Raw genomic sequence first — 25,323 nt, forward strand, 5'->3', positions numbered from 1 at the left:
TAGAAGCACAATATCGCTGTGTATTTTTAAATACAAATTACATCAATTATAATAACAACAAAGTAAAATTTAAAAAAAGACAACATTGTACAATTAGGAAGTTTATCATACAGCAATTATTTCGCAATATTAATAAACTTGTCTAATTTTCAAAAGTAATTTATAATTTTATAGTTTTATAAAATTATTTTTCCTAAAATTTTGTAATTTTTTCTCAAAACCAGGATATTATATTTTGATTGGTAAAGAAGCGTGTATTACTTTTAGTGTTAACCAAAGATGTCACTACCTTGACGTTGAAGAAGTGCCAACCCAAAAAGCGATTAATAATAATTTCGATAATATTGATAATAATCCATTTAAAATTAATTTATTTAACAAAAGTCGAAGGAATCGATGACAAATACTTGTTTGTTATATCTTTAAACTAAAGAAGAAGTTTTCATTTCCGAAAATTGAAATAGTGAAACTTTGCGTGCTTTCATAATCGCAATGATTTCCCGCCACCGGAAGTGAGCAACCGCGCGCGCAATCTTTGGCTGCGCGCGCAGCCTCAATGAAACAACAAGGACCAGCTAGTACAATTATCAAAATGAATGCGAGCTAATTGTGCGACATTTCGCCACGAGATATGTCGAATAATTCATTATTCAATACCGCCGGACCGTTCGTCGGGCGAAAACCGCCCAACGGACTGATTCGCAACGGTCGGCTAGGCGATGCCCCGCGCGCGTAAGTTCCTGCGGGGTGGGCGAGGGGCCGCCATGACAGTCGTCGTATTTTCTGTTAACCGCGAGCACGTAGGCCCCGCGGGCGACGTTCCTGTGGAATTTTCTCGCGGTTTGGCGTCCGCTGCGACCAAAAGTGGCCGTCCCGCATCCCGGCTTGGTCGGGCAGGCCGTCGCGGCTGTTGAGGAGACGGTGGGCGAGGGCGCGTGGCCATTATCGGCGATTTGTTTGTGGGCTCCAGTGGCGAGGTGAGACGTCGAGAGAGGCAGCCAAAGAGCGCGGTGCGGCGCGGCGGTGTCGCGAGAGGCAGGCCTGCGCGGGGCTCCCCCCCGCCGTCCCTGCCTCCCCCCGCGCGCTACGTACGTCGGGACGAACGCGCGTCTCTCCCCCCCGTCTGTGTGTGTGTTGCGGCGAAGGAAGCGAAGAGGCGGCTTCGTGGCCAACGGAGAACGAGATGCGAGAACCGCCGATGGCACAGCGCACCACGTGAGTTCCAACTTGCCCGTGTACACCCTCGTAGACCTCAGGAGTCGAGTCGAAATCGCGCTGCGCCGCGGCGCGCCGCTCCGCGCCACACCGCGCGTACGTATCCCCCTCGCGCCCCGAGTCCGCGTAGCACGTCCATCTTGTTGGCCCCTTGTCCCCGTTGCTCTCTGCGAACGAAGGAGCGAGCGAGCGAACGAGCGAGTGCGTAAGCTAGCCAGCAATAACAATGTCGCACGCGACACCGAAGAATGGTGCACGATGGCGATACTCGGCGACAATCGAGCACCATTCCTCGACTACGGTTGCTTCTGGTCGCCTGCATCGCTGGTACGCGCCCGCCCGTTTTCTCCGTCGCGACTGTTTCGGCGGTTGCGCCATTAAGGCCACTCTGTTTTTAAGTTTTGCGCGTTCTAAATGCCTCGTTTCTTCCCTCTTATTTTTCCAGATGCGATAATAGCTACGATAATAGCGAGATTTATTTCGGCGATGGAAAATTGTAGGGAAATTGACGCTGGAAAGAATGGGTCTTTTGTCGCAACGCATCGCGCCGCGTATTGAGGATGACTCATTCTTTCCCGCTCGCGACCGAGCGAGAAGAGCCCGCCGAGAGAAGAGGCGCCGCGAGGTTAAAATATAATCGTGTCGACGCGGATGTTCCTTCTCACTCGACATCATCATCATCATCGTCATCGTCGTTGTCGTCGTCGTCGTCGTCGTCGCGAACGGCGCTTCTCCGTTCTCGCGCGCGTCCACTTGTTCGGCGCGCGATTGTTTACGCGCACTCTGGGTGCGATTACTCGCTCCGTCGCATTCGTGGCACGGCTTGACTTTCGAGGTTAAATGGACGATCGCGCGTTTCGCCAGATCGGTCTCCAATGGCGCAACGGCCGTCGCGTATTGTTGATTGCGATGGTGTAGGACTCTGTCAGACAAAGTTGCGAGTCACGTTCTTTTCGGTACACATTCGAATAGCAAGGTCACAAATTGGAAATAATCAACGAAATATCTCTCGATAGTGTGTGCATTTTGATTACAATTGATATTATACAACAAAAGTCACGGGTTCGATATGTTACTGTTACGCATTACGTTATTTAATTAATCCATACCATCTTCGCGCGCTAATTAAACGCAAACGACTGGTTATATCTGACAAAAGCTTCGGTCATCTTCCTCGATCTTGAATAGTGCTGAGATACTTATATCATTACTTGCTCCCAATATTCTGTTTTGATAAATATAACAATCTAAGGATTAATTTTTTTAATGCATTTTACAGGATGAGAAATGAAGTATGTCAGATACGTTTAATTAATATCCTTCAGTGAACGAAGATGAATAGTGAGCAGCATGCATTGCCAGCGACTACGCAGGCACAACAAGAGGTGAGGTACTTTCCAGTTGTAAACAGGCTATACACCAAACTACAAATGCGCAAGTGATCGCACAGATGCATTGTGCTGATGTTATATACATAGACATTTGTGTAATTGGCTTTGTTAATTTATGAATTGTTGATTTTTACTTTCAGTTTGCTATAACGAATTGTGTTTCTTTTGTACCAAACTAAATTTATAATTTTATCAATTTTAATTATATAAGACTTTCAATTGTGTTTCATAAGATTTAACGTAATATTCAATATTTTTACATTCTATTATTTGGCTATTATTATGATTATGTTGAATATGAATTTCTTATTTTGTTGTCACTTTATGGTACACACATTTAGCTTGCTGTAATCCATAGCTTTTAGAATATAGATGCTTGTAGTATATCATATATATAAAATGGCTTGTGCTTGGACTTTTCTACTCTTGTAACTTCTAACACTTTGCTTTAATTATCCATCATAGTATATAATAATCTTACTGTATGAAGTTGTAATAGATCGCATTATCTCACACACATGAGCTTACAAAAACAGACTCGATTATAATTAGTTTGTATGGCTTGACAGGTGTATGTATAAAGCGTTTTCCTCGACCATACATACTCTGTACACGACATAGAGACACCACTGCTGTCTCCAGTAGCACAAAATCTCCAATAACGAATTATCCATGGGACCCTTCGTGTCGCATTAGACACATGAAAAGTGGCGCATTTGTCGATTGGATTTCAGCCTGGTGCATGCCGCTGCATGCCCTATCAATGTTGTACAAATGTCTGAATGTATATCGGTAGGATGTAAACGCGGGTCAAAGTGGTCGTCCTTCATACCCAGGTGGTTTGGCTACTGCGACCGCGAGTCTTGGCAATGTAGGGAGTACCCCCCATTCATCCGCGGACCTGCGTGTAGGTACTGCCGTAGCGTTAGCCTCCTCGGTAGCTAAGTATTGGGTCCTCACCAATCTGTTTCCCGGACCGCTACCTCAGGTCTCGGTCTACCACCATTCCCACCACAACTCCTCGCATAGGAGTGGTGGCGGTGGGGAGGCATCATCCTCCAAAGAGCCAGCCTCTTCACTCAACCAGGAAATGGCGTTGACTTCCAGCTCGCATCATCAGCAACAGTCAACTGCCGCCCATCATCATCATCAGCCTTCGGTTAGCAGCAGCAGCCATCACAGTTCTCTGCAGTCAAATCCACAGGTTTGTTTATGTGTAGCGGCACGTGTTTTGTGTTACGATGACGGTTTTGGATGCGGCTTATGGATTACTCCGATCTGGAGTACTTAGAGTTTTTCCAGGAATTGTGATAACATATGCAATTTTTTTTTACGGAAAAAAAGCGTGTGAAAAGCGTGCAGTTAAAAGGCGCGTAAATGAAAAAAAAATGCTTGAATGTCGGCACTCATCATTTAAACTTTGCGCAATTGTTTAAAGAACTTTATTTTGTGATTCTGTTTCGTTTTACTTGGTTGTCAATCCATATCGTAAAAACCGTTCACTAAATGCCAGTTATTAATTTTTCTACTGTTGTGTCTTGCAAGTGCGAATTAGATTTATTTGAATAATTAAATACGATTAGCGGAAATGTTTGGAGAATTAAACAAATTTTTGTAGTGTATCGAGAAACTTAGACGAGATTGTAATCTTGTATAAGCTACTTGTACAAGATTCTTGATCAAACGTGCCGGATTGGACTGTAATAATACTTATATGTCGTCTGTGTATTTTGTTGAACAGATTCCTGTATCTCTTCCCGGCCTTAATTTAGACGGCGCGCATTTACCGGCGAGTGTTAGCCACCTGCAGGCTGCGCATGCACAAATGCAACAGCAAATGCAAGCGCAAGCACAACAGCAGCTGCACCAGCAGCAACAGCAACAGCCACCGCCGCAGCAGCAGCAACAGCAGCAGCAGCAGTCTCATCATCAGATGCAGAATCATCAAAACGCCCAGAATAGCGGACCAACGGCACACAGTCAAAGCGCGCAACGAGACGATAACAAAGTGAAGGACGAGGGCGGCAGCTGCACCACCGAGCGTTGCAGCGACAATCAGGTTCACTGTCAAGTTCAATGTGATCTGCAATTACAACCCCCACAAGATCTTCAACAGAGCTTGATGCAACAGCAGCAGCAGCAGCAACAGCAGCAGCAGCAGCAGCAGATCGGAGTCAGTATCAGCGGAAACTCCAATACCGAGGGAGGGACGCAGAATAACTCCGAGAAACCGGAAAAAGAGAAGGAGTTGCGACAGCTGAATATGACCCAGTAAGCACAGAGACGTTTTATTTTCAACTTTTAGAGAACCGCCTTATAATTTCTCAAAATCTGTATCTTGAAACTAGTCACATTGGACAGTTCATAAAATTATCCAATCTTTACAAATTTATATTAATAGAAAAAGAATAATAAAAAGCTTCTTAGAGTTTCACCTTCATGATTTGAAAAAAATGTTGCGGCTCTCTAAAGGTTAACCATCATTGATATTTGACGAGAACAATATATTTCCACAGATTCCAAGTCCCTGATTTAAAACCAGGAGGACACATGATGGATGTAAGAACGGCAGATGGATCAGTTGTGAAAATTAGTGCGGGAAACGAGCAGGATTTGGCTAAAACTCTCGGCGTCGAAATGGTACAAAATATGTACAAGGTACGAAATATCATGGGAATTATTGTAATAATTATATCTGAAAAGCTGCACGAAAGTTGAACTTGTAAATACACTTGTTCCGTTCGATCACAGGTAAACGTCGAAGATATAAACCAACTTCTGGCGTATCACGAAGTTTTCGGAAAGCTGCAGAGCGAAATAGCGGCCGGAACGACTCTGGTGGGCAGCACCGTTCCTACGCAGACAGTTACCACGATACAGAACGGCACGCCGATCGTGCAGCAAGTTCAACTGAACAAATTCGACATAAAATCGAGCGACGGCGAAGCCACGCCCGGTCCGAGCGCGTCACCAGTGTCGGTTGGCAGCCACGCTTGCGAGATATGCGGAAAGATCTTCCAGTTTCGTTATCAGCTCATTGTACATCGTAGATATCATACGGAAAGAAAGCCGTTCACGTGCCAGGTACACATAATCCGGCGAATCTCAGCGCGGCGCGCAATAAATATGCGACTCTAACATGTGGCAAATGATTTCAGGTATGCGGCAAAGCATTCTCGAACGCGAATGATTTGACGCGTCACGGCAAGTGCCACTTGGGTGGATCCATGTTCACTTGCACCGTTTGCTTTCACGTTTTCGCGAACGCGCCTTCGTTAGAACGCCATATGAAAAGACATGCCACCGATAAACCGTACAATTGCACGGTTTGTGGCAAGAGCTTTGCACGCAAGGAGCATCTGGATAATCACACGAGATGTCACACCGGCGAAACACCGTATAGGTACTCATTTATCCATATCATTCGCCCAACTAAATATCATATTAATGAGACAATTGTGGCTAATAAATGAATAAAGTGACAATTTTAATGTTTAATAATTGAAATTTTTAAGAGTAATAAGAAATATCTTAAACATTGCAGATGCCAATATTGTTCGAAGACATTCACTCGTAAAGAACACATGGTAAATCATGTTCGCAAACACACTGGTGAAACTCCACATCGGTGTGATATTTGCAAGAAGAGCTTTACTCGCAAAGAACACTTTATGAACCATGTTATGTGGCATACAGGAGAAACACCTCATCATTGTCAAGCATGCGGCAAAAAGTATACGCGCAAAGAGCATCTCGCTAATCATATGCGCTCGCACACGAATGACACGCCGTTCCGTTGTGAAATATGTGGTGAGTAATTCTCTCTTTTCATCTGTCTGCCGTATGCAATTTTAATACGGTCGATATCTATTTAAAAATTCATTCAGATGAAGAAGGACGAAAAGTTCGCGTTGTGTATTAAGACAAGAGATCTAAAGAAACAAATTTCGGTATTTAATGGGACGATTCCAAAAAAAACGTTTCGAATTGAAGCGATTGCCTCCTTTTTGAAAAATTTTCACGGGATTAATATTTTGATTCTTATTTATTATTAATGAAAGTAACACGTCTTTGATGTAATATTAATCATTTCTAATGTGGAACTGATTGATTGACTTTTGCCAATTATTCCGTAAAATATTATGTAGCATACCGCGATGAAACTTTATCGCGGGATATTATCAATACAGGTTTAGTGAGATTTGAAGCTTATACAAGGTAAGTAAGATATTTCTTTTTATGCATCATTCAACAGTACATATGCTCTTTTTACATACATACATGAATGATTTGGAATAATTGAAACGCCAAATGAACGCAAAAGAAAATACTTCTGGTTATACTTCTCGATAAAACATTATTTCGTAATTACGATATAAGTGTTTATTTGAAGCTTGAGTAATTTAAATAAATTCTAAAAATCTATATTGAGAAAAAAATATCATTTTCGATTTTATTGGAATTTTTTTAACATCTGGTTTTTTTATGCAAAAAGTGCAAGAAATTTATATTAATATTTATTATTTAATTCAGGATATTACATTTGAAATTAGATCTTGATGTGTAAGATTTATTAAGTCCAATATATTTAATTATATCAGAAGACGTAGAGATCTGAGAGATTGAGAGATTAATCTGGAATAAAAAATAAATCAATTCACTAAGCTTAGTTTTTAGAGCAAAATGTACTGGCTGAATGTAATAAAAACGCTTATAATTTTTATATGTGAAAGATATAAGACATGAAAAACGTATGTGCTTTTTAATTTATGTTTGCATTGATACAATTAATACAGTGTGTACATTTTTCAGAGAACGCATTGTAAGTTTTGAAGTGCTTGGCTTTTTTTTATTGCTGCATACATATATTTGCAGAGTCATTTTGAACTGACGACGCTTAAAAAGATTTTTCTTACTGATGTTACATAACAAGAAACAAAAGAGAATCCTCCGTTGTGCATTTTCGGAGCTAGATCGGATTTCGAACGCTCGTAACTCTGCATTCGTCTCGCAAACATGCAATTTCTCCAACTGGTGAAAGAAAGAAAAAAAGCTTGCTCGACGCTGCACGCGTGCAAAATCGACGCTGCTACAGGAACGGTCGGCGTCGGCGCGATCGATGATATTTGACAAATCTCTCGCGCCGAGTAACGTGATGCGGCGTGGAGTTACGTCGAACACGCTATGCGAACAGCGGGCCCGCAGCCGCAGCCGCGCCGGGTATATGCGGCGGTGAAATAAAATTCGCGAGAATTGATCGCGCATCGCGAGCGGAGCTCGCCGGACGAGGGAGGGGCGAGCTCTCGCGGGGCGCGCGGGTCGTGCGCATTCCTTCGCGGTGGCGAAGAGGCGCCCCTCTAAAGCTTAGAGAATCGTGCCGGTGCGCTTGCCCTCGTTCGCCCGCTCCTGCCCGCACGTCCGACGACGGGAGAACCCCCTTTCTTCCTTCTTCAGTCCTCGGGAATCGCGCGAAACCTCCAGCCGCCGGCCGGCTCCCTCCACAAGGGGCCCTTTATTTCTCACCCAACGTCTGACCGTGAACTGTGATGGCATGACTTGCTATTTTGTAAATTTGAGCGGTTCGTATTTAACGCCGTTCGCCGACCCTCGCTCGCGCTCGCTCGCGTGTCGCATTCGCGGATCTCGATGCATCATTTCACTTGCCATTTTATCGGCGATACGCCGCGAAAATTAATTCCGCAACATCGATTGCTTTTCCGCGGTTTTCCACCGGCGGCAGAATGTTGGTTCTTACTTCCAAGTCCGCGATTTTTTGTGCAGTGTCGAGTAGAATAATTGTCACGTTGTTAAGATTTTGTTATTGTTATTCGGATGCAATTGTGTGTAATAATGGGATTTTGTATTGTTCAATTATTCTTGTCACAATGTCCGTGGAATCGTTGATATTGCATGTTTGCTAAGAAACCATCGATGTCGATCACTTTTTACACGATTGTTGTAACAAATCATGGATTTTTGTTACAACGCGCGTTCGGAGATTGCGTAATATTCGTCGTCAACAATGTTGAAGAAGCAGTTAATTAAACGATTATTTCGGTAGCTTTTTTTTATCGCGATTACAAGTGAACGGAACAGAACGCATGCTTGTTACAAGGAAATTCGAAATTTGTATTTTCGTTCAACGGAGTTACAAGCATGCGCGCTGTATGTCACGTGATACGTGTATATATACAAGTACACGTTGACTACGTTTAATGTCATTTTTGAAAGAGGAAAATTCTGTTGCAAAATTTTTATTCAATCTTTTTGGAAATGCGCTTTTTCCCGACAAAAGATTTCTGAATTTATATTCCGCTAAAAATAGATTTCACGCAACAATTGCAAGAGAACACTATTCGTTTTTTTTACTTTTGACATTTTACAAAAAGCCACTTGAAAAATAGTCAGTAATTTTTTTTTTTTTTGTACGTTGCTGTCTTGGTTGTAATTTAATTATGATTTAATCGATTTATATTTTACGTTGAAGATTCATTCAGTAATTTAGCTTCGTTGTTTTGCGTGCAAATAAGAACGAGGCAGACCGAAGCTTGGGGCTACGATAATCTACAATGATTATATTTCGCATCTTTATCGCACAACGATATAACTCGTCGCGAATTGCGAATCTCGTGTCTTGGAATCGTCCCACGCGCGTCTCCATACAACTTTTATACACGTCTGTGTCATTGGCATTGCAATCTAATGAAACACGCCTGTTTTCCGTTTCTTTCTGTTTATCGCTGCTGTATACAGGTAAGTCGTTTACGAGGAAGGAGCACTTCACGAACCACATAATGTGGCACACGGGTGAGACGCCGCATCGCTGCGACTTCTGCTCGAAGACGTTCACGCGAAAGGAGCATCTCCTGAACCACGTTCGCCAGCACACGGGTGAGTCTCCACATCGATGCGGCTTCTGCTCCAAATCGTTCACCAGAAAGGAACACCTTGTTAACCACATCCGCCAACACACAGGTGAGAGCGGTTGGCAGATGTTCACTTCACGGACCGATATAATCGTTATCTCTATTAAGAGTAGTTGTATTTTCGTGGTCTATTTACATAGTGAGAGACGGAGATTAGTTTTCCTCTTTTTTTTTTTCTTTTTTTAAATCTTTTTTATCCTTTTTTTCTTTTGTTATAGATTTAAGAGATTGATTGCGAAAAATTATTTCGCATATGACACAACGCATTTAGGTGGTTCGATCGAACGCAAGTCGAGACTCGCATCTCTTCACACGCTTTCGGTTTTCACACATCTCAATCTAGCTTGTATACGAACTGTTTCACTTCTACTGGATTCACGATTCTAATGCGACTCAATTTGGAATTAATAAATTTTCTTTTAGTAAAAATGTTAAGAAAAATGTTATAGCTCTCACACTTTGAACATTGTTGAAGTCGCTGAAGTGCGACCGATCTTGCAAGCAAAAATTAAAGTTTTAATATTAATTGAATGACTCTTGAAGATTCGGAAGACTCTCAACACTATTCGTTCACAACTCGGAGCTCATCGTGCATCTCAACATTTCAAGTTCTTGGCTTTAGTTCGCGTCAAGGAAATTACCATTAAAGATTGATCCGCTAGAAGTGGAACGTTCTGTATGTGTGTGGCGCATCTAGTTGAGGATCAGACTGCATGGGAATTGATCTTCGTTTAGACAGAATCGCCCCGTAAAGTTTCACCATAAATTTTACTCATTCGATCGCTCATCGCGTCTCTTAACATTTGTATCATCGTGCGTCTAACTTTCAATCTGATCATCGCACAGTCTCATCATCATTGAATTTCCCTGTCATCATTAAGGGACGTTCGCTGCTGTTCTGCCTAATACACCGCTCTCATACTCATTCCTCTTATTAACATGCGTTTCTCGCATTCATCAATATTCGCAGCTCTCATTTGCATTGGCGAGAGGTGTCAGTCGAATTTTGTTTTTCACACAGTTTTGGAAACTTGCAAATAATTTCATCGCTCGTCATTTTCATCTCATAGGACGGCACAAGTCTCGAGCTTCGTTTTAGTTCGACATTATATATGAAGTGTTAACTAGATTAGATAAGGAAAAAAATGAGAGAGAGAGAGAGATTAATATTTGCTTAATGATTGCGAGACAGAAAGTTTACGTTGAAAGTAATAGTAGCGTTTATAGCATTTTAATATTTCATATACAAATTTAGAGAATATATATGTTGAGAATTTTAGAGTACTGTAGTCTATTGCTGTACAAGCTGACTTTCCTTCGACGTAACGTAAAGTTATGGCACTATTTAATTAATATATCTGTAGCACAAGGTTTTTGATACAACATTACACGACGATAAGCAATCAATGATAATTTTTATCAATATTAAACGATCGTAAGCAGTCTATTGAATATTGAAATATTTAACTCAGAAATTTCTTGTAATTTATTACGCATTCCCCAAGATCAGTCAACACATCTTGCTTTAACTTTGTCGAAATTTTTCAATTTAGCATACTTTAACATTAACTTTAATGCAAATTAAATGTGTTTATTCCGGATTTCGTGCCTTCTCCGTGCGTTACGTCAAAGCAAAACTCGCCTTGTGCAGGATAACTCCTGAGTTCTGAGTGACGGAAACACCTTTTTTCTCAAACATTGCAAATTCGCTTTGCGAAATGTGTACAGGAGAGACGCCCTTCCGCTGTACATACTGTCCGAAAGCATTTACGCGAAAGGACCACCTGGTGAACCACGTCAGGCAGCACACGGGTGAGTCACCGCACAAGTGCCAGTATTGCACCAAATCCTTCACGCGGAAGGAACATTTGACCAATCACGTGCGTCAACATACAGGCGAATCGCCACACCGATGCCACTTCTGCTCCAAGTCATTTACTCGTAAGGAGCATTTGACGAATCATGTGCGCATCCACACTGGCGAATCTCCACATAGGTGTGAGTTTTGCCAGAGGACGTTCACTAGGAAAGAGCATCTAAATAATCATCTCCGTCAGCATACCGGAGATTCCTCGCACTGTTGCAACGTCTGCAACAAACCATTCACTAGAAAGGTAACGTTGGCTTTTTATCTGCATATTCAGACACACTCAGTATTTGCTATAAATAAAATTAAATATAAGCAATTTTAATTTCTTTTTCAATTTGCTGGAAAAAATAATTCAAATTTCTCTGTATGCGATTCGTCTGACAATACAGTCGCGTAAATTTTTCAGAACATTGGATTCGTGCTTAAGTTTTAGTTAAATGAAAATGAAGATAGCGATTTCACCGCAATCGTAATAAAATAACGATGTCACAAATTAAAAGTCTTAATTGATTAGTTGCTCAAATTTTCAAAATCTAATTGCAATCGAAACTCTATTCTCTTAAACTGTGCGTAACGAACTTATTTTTCATACCCTCTTGTTCTTGCGTTACAGGAACATCTCGTGAATCATATGCGTTGCCATACCGGTGAACGTCCATTCGTATGCACAGAATGTGGCAAGAGTTTCCCACTGAAGGGCAATCTCCTCTTCCATATGCGATCGCACAATAAGGGCAGCAACGCCGAGAGGCCGTTTCGTTGCGACCTGTGCCCCAAAGATTTCATGTGCAAAGGACACTTGGTCTCGCACAGGCGCTCGCACTCGGACGAACGGCCGCACAGCTGCCCGGATTGCGGCAAGACCTTTGTTGAGAAGGGCAACATGCTGCGACATTTACGCAAGCACGCGGCCGAGGGACCGCCGACGCAAGTTAGCACGCCATCGGCCATACCGCAGTCCGGTGTTCTGCCGATACCGGCGGCGGCTGCGGTTTTGGTCGGACACCCGTTAGCTCCGCCGGCACCCCCGGTTGTGCCGCAGCACACGGTAGTCGTTCCGACACCGCCCGGTGTACTGACGTCGTACTAAATGAAAAAAAAGGGGGAGGAAAGAAACGAAACGAATGAAAAGAATGAAAAGGATGAAAAGGAGGAGAAAGCAGGAGGGAGAGAGAGAGGAGAGACAGGAAGATGAGAAGGCATTTCGAAGATTATATATGCCATGCATACTTAATATACGATTGTGTTGAAGAAGTGTGTGAAGATTGTGCCGCCATTCATCATTTCCTTAAGCACCTGGGATTTACAGTGGGTTTATTATACGTCATCAGTGTCTCGCGTGCTGCACGGTCCACTCGTTCACGATTCCGCAGCACACCATCTTCATTTCGTAAGATTCGCCGTGAATTTTCATTCAGGACGATATAAAGCGAATACCGCTCGTGACGTACGCGCAAAACGTGTGTTAACGACTGCTCGACAACGGCGGTGTATTATCCAAAGTTTGGTTTTGCTTCTTTTATGCTTTTACTTGATAAGTATGTCGATTGTGGGGTAAACGAACATATAGTGTGTATTCGTTCCGAATTTGTCAACAAGAAGAACGTCGGAGTATATCGGAACTTTGCGACTAAGGTGATGGACATATAGCAATTCTTCTTCGTTATACTTTTAGTAACTTTCCGTAATTTTAACAAAGAGGCACTAATTGTAATGTCGACAGCATTGTCTCGGATTCTATTCATGGAATAGATTTCCTAATTTTGCACATTTTTAGGGCTATAAGTGAGAAAAAGTTTCTAGAGCAATGCTTCTTCCAATGATTCCAGAGTCACGTGTTAGCTGATATATCACATACAGACAAAATGTGGGTAAATGTTACTGAAAAGAACACGGAATAATCAGCACTGCAGTGAAGATCGTCGTGTATAATAATGCAAGTCCATGTGGAGGAAAATGTGCAAAGTTAGAGAAGCTACTGTATATTGTATTCATGTGAAGAGTGTATCTGTATTTATTTGCGCTCATTGGTCAAGTTTTCAGAAATTAAAGTAAGGTTTTAAGCGATGATTATCGTCGACTATTATTGCTTTACGTTAATTATCGACTTCTGCATAATTTCTGTACGAAAGTTATTAGCATTATCACTTCAATAAGAATTGCGCGATTTGATTGGATCCGAGTGGTATTTTGAATTGTATATTCGAAATAAGTTCGATATCTGCACAGGTGTGCTCTCATATAAAAAAAAATATTGACAGAAAAAAAAAAAGAAACAACATGAACTTGGGAAGCAAATTATTATATGTGTGCAAAAGCTGACGCCAGGGAAAAATGGAAATAAGAAGGAAAGATGCACGGGCATTTTCGCATGCGCAAAGAAACAAAAAAAATGCCCGTATACTTCCTTATTATTTCCATTTTTTTCTGGTATCAATTTTGCACACATTTAAAAAATAAAAAACAAATAAAAATAAATTTTTACATTTATTTATTTTTATTTGTTTTTTGTTTATTAATAAATTAATAAATTTTATAGTATAAATTGTAATAATCTAATTTATAGCATTAACGTCTATGTTTTATATGCATACAAAGATGCCGGAATCAAGACGCGAGCAATCAAGGGAGAAGATAACGCACACCACTGAGAAGTTGCGTCATGTGCTTCGTGAAGCGCATTTGTACGTGGATTCTCGGTTGTGCGCATTATTTCCTCCTCTTTAGTTACGTATTGTTTGTGTCTCAATTCTAGCATCACCTGCATACACCTAATATTTTTTTGTAGTCGAGTAATAATCAAACAGCGGTAGAGTAGCTTCAGAGTGATCCTAATTTTCTAAACACACGAAGTACTTTTATTGAACTCTCACTTTTTTAGATTCTCAACGAATATCCAATTGGCGTATAGTAGATCTCACTGTCACAAAGTATTGCAGTCGCAATATTTGGACAGAACAGCCAAGAAACCGAGCTCTAGTTGAAATAAACAATGTTAGAACAAAATTTTATACAGATACGCGGACATGGAAATTTAATATACATTAACGAGCGCGTCCAAACGTTCGACTTTAAGCGGTTTAGTCGCTATGATTTTTTTAGTTTTAGTTATCTTATGATCGAGTGCAATATGGCTCAGCCGCATTTAGGAAAAACAGAGACACCTGCAAACAAACGGATACCACTGCTACCGGATCTTGAATATATCACTGACGATAGACAAACTGAAATAGAGAAATTCAATGAGTTGAGTTCACGCGTTACCGAGAGAGCAGAGTCATGTTTTAAGTTTCGTTACTGTATCTAATTTTAGTTGACAATTAATGATTATTTTCTTTTATACCGTCTATCACGAGAAAAGAAGATCACTATGATCGTAGTGATCATCGTGTAAGGCCATGTATTTCGTATTTACCGTTAAGATAAAAGTAAAGAGAAATAAAATGAGCGTGACAGCGCGGCGCGCGGTTGCGCGCGCGCCATCGAGTGTCCTGCAAAATTTGAATTTTAATTCTGACGCAAGAATGTGTTTTAACGCAGAAGTAAAATCGCGCTTGATCGAATGTCGCGCCGTCACGTTTGCGTTAAATATATAACTATGTATAATATTGATAGTAACTACTGAATAGGCATTATATAAAGAGGACGACAAATTTATTAACGCCCGTTTGTGCGCCACGCGTATCTCGCGTGCGACGAAAGTTGTTCGCAACTCGGTAGAAATCTATGATATATATAATGAATATATATAAATATATAAATATATATATATATATTATTAATAAGTATATTGAAACAGATAGATATCATATGTACTATTTAAAGTAATGGGACAGTGAAAAAATTTGAGTGTACTGCAGGGTCATCTTATACATCAAATACCGTGAGGAGTTTACGTATATTATGCGTAGATCTTTGTTATATTCTCGGGAAAAAAAAAAAATACAAGTGAGGTAAGGGCGAATAGGTAAGCATAGATAAAGAGGAAAGGTGGATAACGCGAGCCCTATCGCGAAACTTATACGGGATGGACAAATATATATGTATAATATATATATTGCTCATGCTTATATACATTATGTATATATACTGTGTAACATACATAAAAGCGAGGTAATCGCCGGGGAAAAACGACCAGACCAATCTTTTTTTTTCCTCGGAGAGGAGAACACTACTTTCGACTGTGTAGAGAAGAAAAAAAAATACGAAAAAAAAAAATAAATTCCTCTGCAATTGACCTTTGCATCCCGCGCGACAACATTGCTAAGAAAAAAAAAAAAACATGTAACAAGGAATAAATAGAAATAATGTTTATATGAATTATTATGATTATTAATAATGATACTATCATACGTTACAAGGATAAAAATTAAGAGTTGATTCATGCTTTTAAGAGATTTAGTTTCGTGCTTGTTTAAAGATGACTAACGGCAAGCAGTCAGATCCGAGCGTACCCGTTGTGAGTCGAAGCGAATTATGAGTTTAACTTTATGTTGCACCTTCAAGTCGCGCATAGCCATCGCGCATTATCCATCCGCAACGAGTGAAAACGGCCGGCGCTTTGGCTCAGAGCGAAACGTGGTGAGGGAAAAAAAAAGATTCAAAAAATATGATTATTTACTTTAGATAGAACAAAAATATGTATAGAATTTTATTATGCACCATTGTAATATTCTGTATTCCAGTTGTGACACAATATACACTGGTGTTATGTTAAATGTGGAAATTGCGCGTACCAATCTTTTTTTTGTTTGTGTGTTCCCCAGTGCCGTCTTTCGTCATACATTTACTAACAACATTATTCCGTGAAATTAACAATCTTTGATGATCCCCGTTTAACCATCTTGCAGGAATGGATTCGACGTAGGCGTTTAAAATTATTTTGTACCACACAATTGAAGATATAACATTTGTACAATTGAAAAAAAAAAAAAGATGACTTTTCTATCTTAAGAATAAAACTTACTCTAAGTCTTACACGTCATTTTCTATCAGAAAATTGCGGTCACTTTTTTTAAACATATAACATTGTGTAAAAGAAGAATTCTTCAATGCTGTATATGTAACAGGATAGTTATAGATTGAACTCGCTTTCTCCTTCTGCGTCGACACGAAATGGTGTGAGTTTTTACGGGCTGCGTAAAGAAAATAGATTTTACTCTTCTTTATTCGAATATATTATAATATTTAATTTAATTCAATTTCAAGAAATATAGGCAAATTTAAATAATTAAAATATCATACAATAGAGAGCGTTCAGTACCTACTGTAAGAAATTTGTGCAAAATTCTACACGTGCGAATATTTCTACATTTTCTTGTTTGATTGCTTACCTTCATTAACGAAGAAATCGGCAAAATATTGCGATACTCGAGTAGCATTAGATCCGTGGGGAATATTTTTCCCAGTTATCCATTCGTAGAGGTTTTTCTCTGGATGGAACTGCACTCCGTAGAATGGAAAGCTCTTATGCTCTAACGAAGAGATAAATTCTAAACCTTTTTTATCTCGATTTACTGACATCACGCGAAATTCATTGTCTAAGTTAACACGGCGTAGATCCTAAAACAGAATAGCGTATGCATTATAATGGCAAAATTATTAATGCTTTGTGTAACTGATAATTTCACATCTATATATTATGTCGTGTTTATTTTTAATTTGTATTTGCTCAATTATTATCTTAAAAAAAACACTTGCTTCCTCCGTGACACAAAACTGATGATAATTCGCTGTGACGTTTTCTGTACTTAAAATCTGCAAGACATCTCGTGGAGCGTTTTTAAACAACTTGCTTTTTCTATAATCTGCAAGAAATTTATATTTTTTCATCAGCATAAAAACTATTATTATTGAAATATAAAAATAGTTAATTACGATTAAAAGCAACAAAAAAATGAAGAATAGAAGCTATATTTTGTAAGAAATATTTACTAGATTTAAATTCTAGTGGAAGAGGCTGATTTTTGCTGGAACAATTTGTCCTGTGCTCGATGCGATTTGCTGCGACATATGTCAACAGCTCGAAACCAAGGCAGATACCAAATATCGGGAAGTAGTCACCTTCCTCATTGATTCTTTTCGCAATTCTATTAACGAAGTAGGTAAGAAATGTCATATTTAAATGATACGTTTTCATCGTATTATCATTATTCTTATTCTGTTTGTAGTGACCTGTAAATTGCGGCACCTGCATCGGCATATCCTTTGCGTTGGAAAAAAAACGTCGAACCTCCCGGCCATAGAACTCTAAAATAAAATATTCTTTTATAAGCATGATTAGTGAGTATTAGTATTTTAAAGATAGATGTATGTGCCATATTACCCGTTAATTTTGCTCAAGATATTTTCATAATACGAATTGCTCCCGTCAATCCTGTACAAAATACATATTTTAATCCGTGGATTACTGTTATTAACGATATAATAAATATTTTCTATAAATATTGCAAATAAATATTTTGTATTAGAGATATACAGTATGGATGTTTACATATTAACAAGTTATTTTTCATTAAAAAATTTTCTTAATTTAAAGCGGATTTTTAGTGAAAACGTTGAGAAAAATTATTTGTTGCAAGTTTTTACTTGATGCTTTCGTTGGCGTTTAATTTTAAATTTATCAAACTAGTATGTAAGAAATTTAGAATGCCATATGCAGTAATTTACAAAATTTATTTTCAAAATTAAGAAAGTGTTCTTATAGGAAGACTTGGTTTTATTGGCAATGGAAACTTTATTTGATCTAAAAACATTGCAATAAATGATTCATGCCATGAATATGATAAATAGAATATTGTAATTAGTTGATTTTAGCTTAAATTATATAGTTTACACTTGAAATGCTTGAGGAAGGCACTTATAAAGTAAAGTAAAAAGCAAAGCAATGGAAGCTTTTGTGATTACCAAATTGGAACAGGTTGAGCACCGGCACCTTCAATAAATTTGATGTATGATGCGGCAATGTAGCTGTGATACTGATTGGGATATTTCTTATTTAAGTTGTAATCTATTTCCTGCGTCAGCACACCTTAAAGGAAAATGCAATATTGTTTAAAATTTTTATTCATCTAAAATTTTGAAATAGAGAAATATATAGACTAGTTATAACAAAATTGGCAAGTTTTGCTTTCCAAATAAAAATGTGGCATTCTTAGATCTTTATTAAAAACAATTTTTGACTATTAAATTGAAAAAATATATATATATATATAGATGCACCAGTTAATTCTAATTTTAACTAGAAATTAATATCTATCTAATTGATCTTTGATTATCTAATTATAAAGATATATTCCGTATGAAACACTGGCAATTTCCTGACATTTTTTATCACAATTCTTCACAATATTTCTTTCATTATCTTACAAAAGATTTGTACTTTCAGCAAAAAAAAAAAAAAAATACCATTCTATCAGTGAATTCTAACCTTTCCTTCCCACGTGCACCTTATAATTGAAACAAAAATATGCCTCATATAGAACGCGATCGATGTGTTGTATGATTTTTTTTTTCGAAAAACTTACCAATAATCGGTCGATTGTTCAAATTTCTTTCAATCGTCACAGCTGCAAGAACGAATGACAACAATGAGAAGCTCAGCAGTAAAACATTCATTGTAGAGGATTGTGAGATATAATAGAAATATTGTTAGTATTATAATGAAGAAGTGAGTGTACACTATTTCGCATTACAGTCGAACAAGTAATGCTATTTAACTAAGCCAATCTATTAATTATAAACGTTATCAACCATATCGCTCTTATCTCATACAAATCCATATAAACATGAACTGTCAAGTTATTTTAATCTGAGATGACCGTACCAGTCACGATGCATTATCGTGAATCAAGAATCAAATGACATTGCTTGTGTTCAGGGCTGGACAAAACGTATTTCAAATTGTATTTCAAATACAATAAAATATTTGAAATACAAAATGTACAATGCTAACACAATCTTGATATTTAAATTATAAAATACAAAATACTTTTAATTTTTAATTTTTGATTTAAAATACAAAAATTTTGTATTTTAAATAAAAAAATTGAAGATATTTTGCAATAAATACTAAAATTGTTAGTATTTTGTATTTTGTATTTCAAATGTGTTTGCCCAGCCCTGCTTGTGTTACATTATAGCATAAAGTTCAACGCCACGTATTGTACAATACCGTTGATTATAGTAATCAAGAAGTAGATATTTGCGAGATCACAATGAGTTTACTTTCGAGATACGTTTTAATCCTGAAACAAGATATTTCATATTCATACCAGATGTATAGAGAAATTTTTAATAATTCTCCGATTTGCAGATGTTTTAACCAGTTTCGAATCAAAGCGATATGTATTTATCCATAACGAAGTTTCGCGATTATTACTCATTGTCTGAACAACCTGTCATTGATAAATAACCAATAAGTTGTAAGTTTATTATACAAAAAATGAACGTATTCCAAGGATACCTCCACATTAAGATGAATGAAAAACTCGGATTTAAATTACTAGTATAAAGATTTCAATTCGCATAAAATCATCTGCGATTGTTTCCAAGGTAATTAAATAATGTAATCCGACAAAATTATCAAAATTTTCTTGTGCTTGTCAATAATTTTTTTGTTATGTTATCTACATATAAATTAGAAATCACCAAAGAGGTACGTCTGCCATTTTTGAAAATAAGTTTCTCTCTTTTGTTATTGTGAACTTTTTTAGATTAGATTCAAGTAAGATGGCGTGTAATAAAAAACAGCTCACTTTTCCATGCTCTGATGAAAACATGTATCAATGCACGAGCGAGTATTCCTGTTGTTACACTTCTGAAGAGAATTGCGTACAGGTAACTGTAAATTAATTGTTAAAAATAGTTCAAATCAGAAATGATTTTGCTTATAAGAAATTTGCATGTGATAAATAATATATCTTTCCATGATGCCTTTTGTAAAGTTTTTGAACTTTTCACTATTTTTCTTTCAAATAGCTTTATTATAGCTTTTCTAATATTAGAGATGCAGAGTTGCAGAAATCGTTCATTTACACTTGTTGTACGTGTTATTAGGTAAAACACAGCAATGATAAAAAGCTCATAAATTATCTCATTCTCTATTATTATCTTTTGTTAAGCGTGCAGTGGCATTCGGCATGGATAATGCACACTTGTAAATTTACGACTTTATAAATTTTACACTATTTAGTATATTTTCATTTGTTATCGTGCAATTTTACAACTTTTTTGTGTAAAATATTTTTTCATAATATACATTAGCGCTTTCGGATAATAATGATAGGAAAAGACTATACAAAAGGCCACTAGGAACGAAATCTATCTGACAAAATAATAATGATAATATTATCATTTTGCCGCTATTGTCATTTCATTCGACTTCCGCGTGATGTAATCTTTTTATGTATCATTTCGTTTTACGAATATCGAAAATATATCGATACATTTAAATTGTATTACTGGCTCATGCAATTGATTCATATTACAATTATCAATTGTTATTTATTGGCGGAATAAGGAGAAACAACGAGCAGTGATGCCAGTTTGTAACTGCATATGCACACAATTGAGAACTATGTACATGTGTGTTCGGAATTTGCGCCAAACTGACATTAATGATAACGTGGCGGATTAGAATGTTGACGAATGACAACGAGACACGCGAGATAGCGAGATCATAATCATGGTTCCGGTTGGACGCGCATGCGCGAAAAGAAGAACGGTCTAGCAAAGAGTTGCGCAGTGATGCCAATTCGAACTCACTGGTACCATGAGTGCCGTAGTGAAGAGGGAAACCAATACCCAAAAAGCGAGGCCGCGAACGTCACGCGTAAACTCGACCGGCTTCGCCGGCTCTATCGAGTCGGCTCGCCAACTCAATGGGTAAGAAAGGGAAAAAAGACGATACGTGTTGTCTGTTCTCTGCTATTATCAGTCAAAGGCCGAGCGCATATGATTCTCCGTTGGCGCGTGTGCAGAAATGTACGCTGGCAGCACTGGTCTGAGTCTGAACCACCCGAACGCAGGGCATAAAGTACCCAAAAGCATCTAAAAGCAAAGGAAGTTATAATACTAACAGTTATTAATGTGTACATCAAAAGAAAGTTTATAAATTTAAGAGAAGAAAGTGATAAAAAAGGAATAAAGCGTATCTCTGAAGCGATAAATATTCGTAAAAAGAAGAAGAAGAAGAAGATTAACCAACATGGTAAGTAATATTACAATGTTTTCCAAATGCGGCACATTGTGTTGTTGTTCTTTAGGTTAACTCTTCCACGTGGATGTGCTGCAATATATTTACGAATTATTTTTATAATTACTGACAAGCATGACCACACATTTTTCACATCGTTATCTAATTGAGTAACAATTAATAAATACATCACATTGACATTAAACTTTTTTTTCAGACGGATGAGGTGTCACCGAAGGCTTATCCTCTTGCGGATGCATCGTTAACGATAAAAATATTGAACTTGGTTCAGCAAGCATCAAGTTATGGGCAATTAAAAAAGGGAGCAAATGAAGCTACAAAATCCTTAAATCGTGGATTATCAGAATTTATAGTAATGGCGGCGGATGCGCAACCTTTAGAGATTCTCTTACACTTGCCGTTATTATGCGAGGACAAGAATGTACCTTATGTATTTGTACGAAGTAAGCAAGCATTGGGACGAGCTTGTGGAGTCTCCAGGCCAGTAGTAGCCTGTTCTGTATTAATCAATGAGGGTTCACAATTGAAACAACAAATCAAATCCATACAACAGGAAATAGAACGACTTTTAATTTAACTTGGAATTGGGTTTTTTCTATTCATTAATTTTATGCCCTTATGTCTATTAGTATAAACATTAACCTTTATCAATCTTTGTAATCATCAATCCATCATGGTCATCATAAAAAAAAAAACAATTATGATTTTTATGAAAAATATTGATTACAAATGTTTTATGTGAAACTTTATACGAGAGTATTAATAAAAAATTAATGTAAAAATTAATGTATTTTGATTTCATGAATAAATTTGCTGTATTAATTTGTTTTATAGATATTCTGATTTAATTTTTTTTAAAGTTAACACAAATATATTAATTTTAGAACAATCTTATTAAAACAGTCCGATATATGCGTTAGAATGTTCATATTTATGATTCTTTCATACAGTCCAAAAAAAGTGATGCTAATCTCACTGCAATGGAGCAATTAGCTAACGAGTTGCTAATGATAATTCGACAAATGTATTATGTGGAGAGGAGTATGCTGTTTATCGGATTGACCGATGTGATCAGCTCGGTGGAACAAAACTTGACAGAGTTCATCATAATTGCCGAGAATGCTACACATTTATCAGCACCATTGAACTTCCTATCACCCTTAACGAAATTAGCAGAAGCAAGAGATATTCCTTACATCTATGCATGTAAGAAGGAACAACTTGGTCATGCTTGTTTTATATCTACTGGTATAAGCGTTATTGCAATCAAAACTGGACCTTCCTATTTTTTAGAAAAAATTAAAGATATCAAATACACGATAGTGGGTGAAACCCCAACAAATTCAAACGTGACTTTATAATGTTACTGATGCAGTTTTTATCATTTAAAATTTTATACTACAACATTATAATAAAATGTTAATAAGACGTCAGATGTTAATAGCCAATTATTACGGATTACTGGGAATGATAATTGGGGAATATCAATTCATTCTCAGAACATATTCTCTTAAAACTTTGCAATATACGAGGTAGAATAAAAATTAAAATCTTGAAAATAAGATGATACGTTTAAGTTTTTAGTTCTCAGTTTTCAGTTATCGTTTGAACTGACAACTGAAACATTTTTCTTCTTTTTTTCATAATTATATTAGTAAAATAAACAAAATACAATAAAAATTAATTTGAAAAACAAGACAACACGTTAAGTTTCCAATTACCGTGCCAATCTTGTAGCTTGCACATGTTCTTTTGAAACTTTTTCCGCAACTGTTGTTGTGTTTCACTATTAGGAAAATCTTGAAACCACATCTTCAACTGTTGTGCCAACTCTACTTCGTTTGTAAATACCCAACTGTTTTCGTTGTGTTGTACCAGCTCCGATAAGCTAAACAGTAGAAAGCATTTTTTTAAATCAATTTTGTACCAACATAATAATGCTAGATTAAATTGTATTAATTTGCATCTACCAATTAAAATTGTATGCACAGACTGGTAAGCGGCAACCAAACATATCGACAATTTTCATTGGCAAATCCAGTCCACTGGATGAAGTGTGAAGGCATACACCTAAGTCTGCACAAGCTATTTTTAAAACAAACAATATTTAACATTTTATACGATAATTTATAAAAATTGTATTTATATATACTAAAAAAAAAAAAAAAAATTGATAGTTAAATTTTAATATCATGCAAAAATACCTAGCATTTTTGGATAATCCTCATTTTCAAGCCATAATGATTCTACTTTAATATGCTTCCACTGTTTCAAGTTGACAATGGCCATGTAAAAGTCCTTCAAAAGTCCTTTGCCCGTTATTATACATATTAAATCCGGCAAGTTTAACTCATTATTTTCACGTGCATTTTCATATGCTATAAAACACAACATGAGTATAATTCTATTTTCTCATTTCATTTGCAAAAATAAATTATGAAATAAAATAACCTATGTAGATGCACCTTGCAACGCATTTAACAAGATTGAAAAATCTTCATCTTCAGTCCAACTAGTGCTGGATACAATAAGGCCAGTTTGTTTACATGAACATGGAAATAAATTATACTCTTGAACTAACTTAATTAAAAATTCAGCCTTGTCTTTTTTTGATATTGGATGGAATCCTTCTGTTGGTTTGTCATACAAAACTTTAGCTCTATAATAAGCAAGAAATCTCATTATTATATATATATGTAGTATAAAAGTGTATAAGTATACGGCTTAAAAATATATTCTATACAATTTTAAATATAAATGAATTATACATAATACTGAAAAATGTTTTTAATATTACTAACTGAATGGCCCATTTCTTCTCTAAATCTTCTTTCATTGCATTACTAACACAAAAATTATTGTTGGCTCTGCGTCCAAATGTTATCTCAATCATTTTTGCCAATTTAACCAGAGTATGATTTTCTCCCAAGCTTAATGCCATAAGTGAATGTCCATAATTATGCCAATCGATTATAAACTGCGTTCTCGTTAAAATGCAATACAACCAACATATTGGAATTGTTGGTATTGTAGGCGGATTTTGGATTATCAATGATTCAGATAGAGGTACCCCAGCTAATGTTATACAAACATTATTAACTTGCCATATCACTTTTATCATGTAGTACAGAAGTCTTGGCAAATCTGCAATAACAAATAATGCTTTCTAATCATCTAAAGCTCTGTATATAAACAATTAAGAAAATCTGAACAAATATAAAGATTGAGAGTACAAAACTAAGCAATTGATTCGCACCCTTTAGCAATTCTGGGGGTGATCGCAGATAATGAATCCGTATGAGTTTATTTTCCATTATTTTCTTCATAGGCGGTGAACCAGGATAACCTATGATGTCCACAATAAAGCCTTCTCTGGCAAATGAGATCGCATGATATTGCATTCGTGGACTTCTGCCGATATCACCGAGCACCACCACGCAAACACTCTTTTTGGAACGGTTGTGCAGCTTTAAGCATAATTTGCATACAATCCAAGAGATTATAAAAAATAATACATTCCAAACAATCCACATCCATGATTGCAACATTTTGAAAAAGAATGAAAAAAGCAGCCGCTAGATACACTAAAAATTTATTCGTCTGTTTAGGTTCGTTCCTTGCTAAATTTTCTGCACTAGTGTACACGGTGTACACTAGCGACATCGAAATGTTCTTCATTGCAATACAACCAAAGACGTAACGTAA

General features: G+C 37.4%; 3 protein-coding genes across 18 annotated transcripts; 2 read left to right on the plus strand and 1 right to left on the minus strand.

Moving 5' to 3' along the window:
• The first annotated feature begins 588 nt into the window (after window positions 1-588).
• On the plus strand, window positions 589-16,128 carry LOC105671405 (zinc finger protein 271). Of its 16 annotated transcripts, none has more exons than XM_012365544.2 (12): window positions 591-1,215; window positions 2,495-2,600; window positions 3,403-3,513; window positions 3,595-3,810; window positions 4,348-4,877; window positions 5,123-5,264; window positions 5,358-5,690; window positions 5,765-6,009; window positions 6,151-6,416; window positions 9,360-9,581; window positions 11,261-11,646; window positions 12,016-16,128. In XM_012365544.2, the coding sequence occupies exons 2-12, from the start codon at window positions 2,550-2,552 to the stop codon at window positions 12,490-12,492; spliced, it is 2,979 nt and encodes a 992-aa protein (XP_012220967.1). In that variant the 5' UTR covers window positions 591-1,215; window positions 2,495-2,549; the 3' UTR covers window positions 12,493-16,128. The 16 variants fall into 16 exon arrangements, with proteins under 16 accessions (XP_012220968.1, XP_012220967.1, XP_012220962.1 ...); XM_067356563.1 differs by having other exon boundaries at window positions 595-1,215; window positions 3,443-3,513; XM_012365545.2 differs by having other exon boundaries at window positions 589-1,215; window positions 3,403-3,810; window positions 9,360-9,497.
• Window positions 16,011-25,313, minus strand: LOC105671350 (chitobiosyldiphosphodolichol beta-mannosyltransferase). Its single transcript, XM_012365438.2, has 14 exons — window positions 24,875-25,313; window positions 24,420-24,762; window positions 24,084-24,277; window positions 23,823-23,996; window positions 23,589-23,703; window positions 23,340-23,506; window positions 18,929-18,970; window positions 18,309-18,432; window positions 17,728-17,778; window positions 17,577-17,651; window positions 17,337-17,491; window positions 17,103-17,209; window positions 16,736-16,964; window positions 16,011-16,537 (listed from the first exon to the last, which is right to left on the minus strand). The coding sequence occupies exons 1-14, from the start codon at window positions 25,164-25,166 to the stop codon at window positions 16,377-16,379; spliced, it is 2,229 nt and encodes a 742-aa protein (XP_012220861.2). The 5' UTR covers window positions 25,167-25,313; the 3' UTR covers window positions 16,011-16,376.
• hoip (NHP2-like protein 1 hoip) lies at window positions 21,229-22,453 on the plus strand. Its single transcript, XM_012365441.2, has 2 exons — window positions 21,229-21,612; window positions 21,815-22,453. Exons 1-2 carry the CDS (start codon window positions 21,610-21,612, stop codon window positions 22,193-22,195), a joined length of 384 nt encoding a protein of 127 aa, XP_012220864.1. The 5' UTR covers window positions 21,229-21,609; the 3' UTR covers window positions 22,196-22,453.
• Window positions 25,314-25,323: the final 10 nt, after the last annotated feature.

This window comes from Linepithema humile, chromosome 6 (assembly GCF_040581485.1).
Source record: "Linepithema humile isolate Giens D197 chromosome 6, Lhum_UNIL_v1.0, whole genome shotgun sequence".
Lineage (NCBI taxonomy): Eukaryota > Metazoa > Arthropoda > Insecta > Hymenoptera > Formicidae > Linepithema > Linepithema humile.

What these genes read in the sequence shown, in the direction of transcription:
- LOC105671405 (XM_012365539.2), top strand. Translation starts at nt 2,550, where the DNA reads ATGAATAGTGAGCAGCATGCATTGCCAGCGACTACGCAGGCACAACAA. An exon ending in CTACGCAGGCACAACAAGAG is followed by an intron (nt 2,601 to 3,402) that starts GTGAGGTACTTT and finishes GTATATCGGTAG; the next exon opens with GATGTAAACGCGGGTCAAAG. An exon ending in ACAAACCATTCACTAGAAAG is followed by an intron (nt 11,647 to 12,015) that starts GTAACGTTGGCT and finishes CTTGCGTTACAG; the next exon opens with GAACATCTCGTGAATCATAT.
- LOC105671350 (XM_012365438.2), bottom strand. Translation starts at nt 25,166, where the DNA reads ATGTTGCAATCATGGATGTGGATTGTTTGGAATGTATTATTTTTTATA. An exon ending in GAACAATCGACCGATTATTG is followed by an intron (nt 18,433 to 18,928) that starts GTAAGTTTTTCG and finishes TTTTCCTTTAAG; the next exon opens with GTGTGCTGACGCAGGAAATA. An exon ending in GCTCAACCTGTTCCAATTTG is followed by an intron (nt 17,779 to 18,308) that starts GTAATCACAAAA and finishes TATTTTGTACAG; the next exon opens with GATTGACGGGAGCAATTCGT.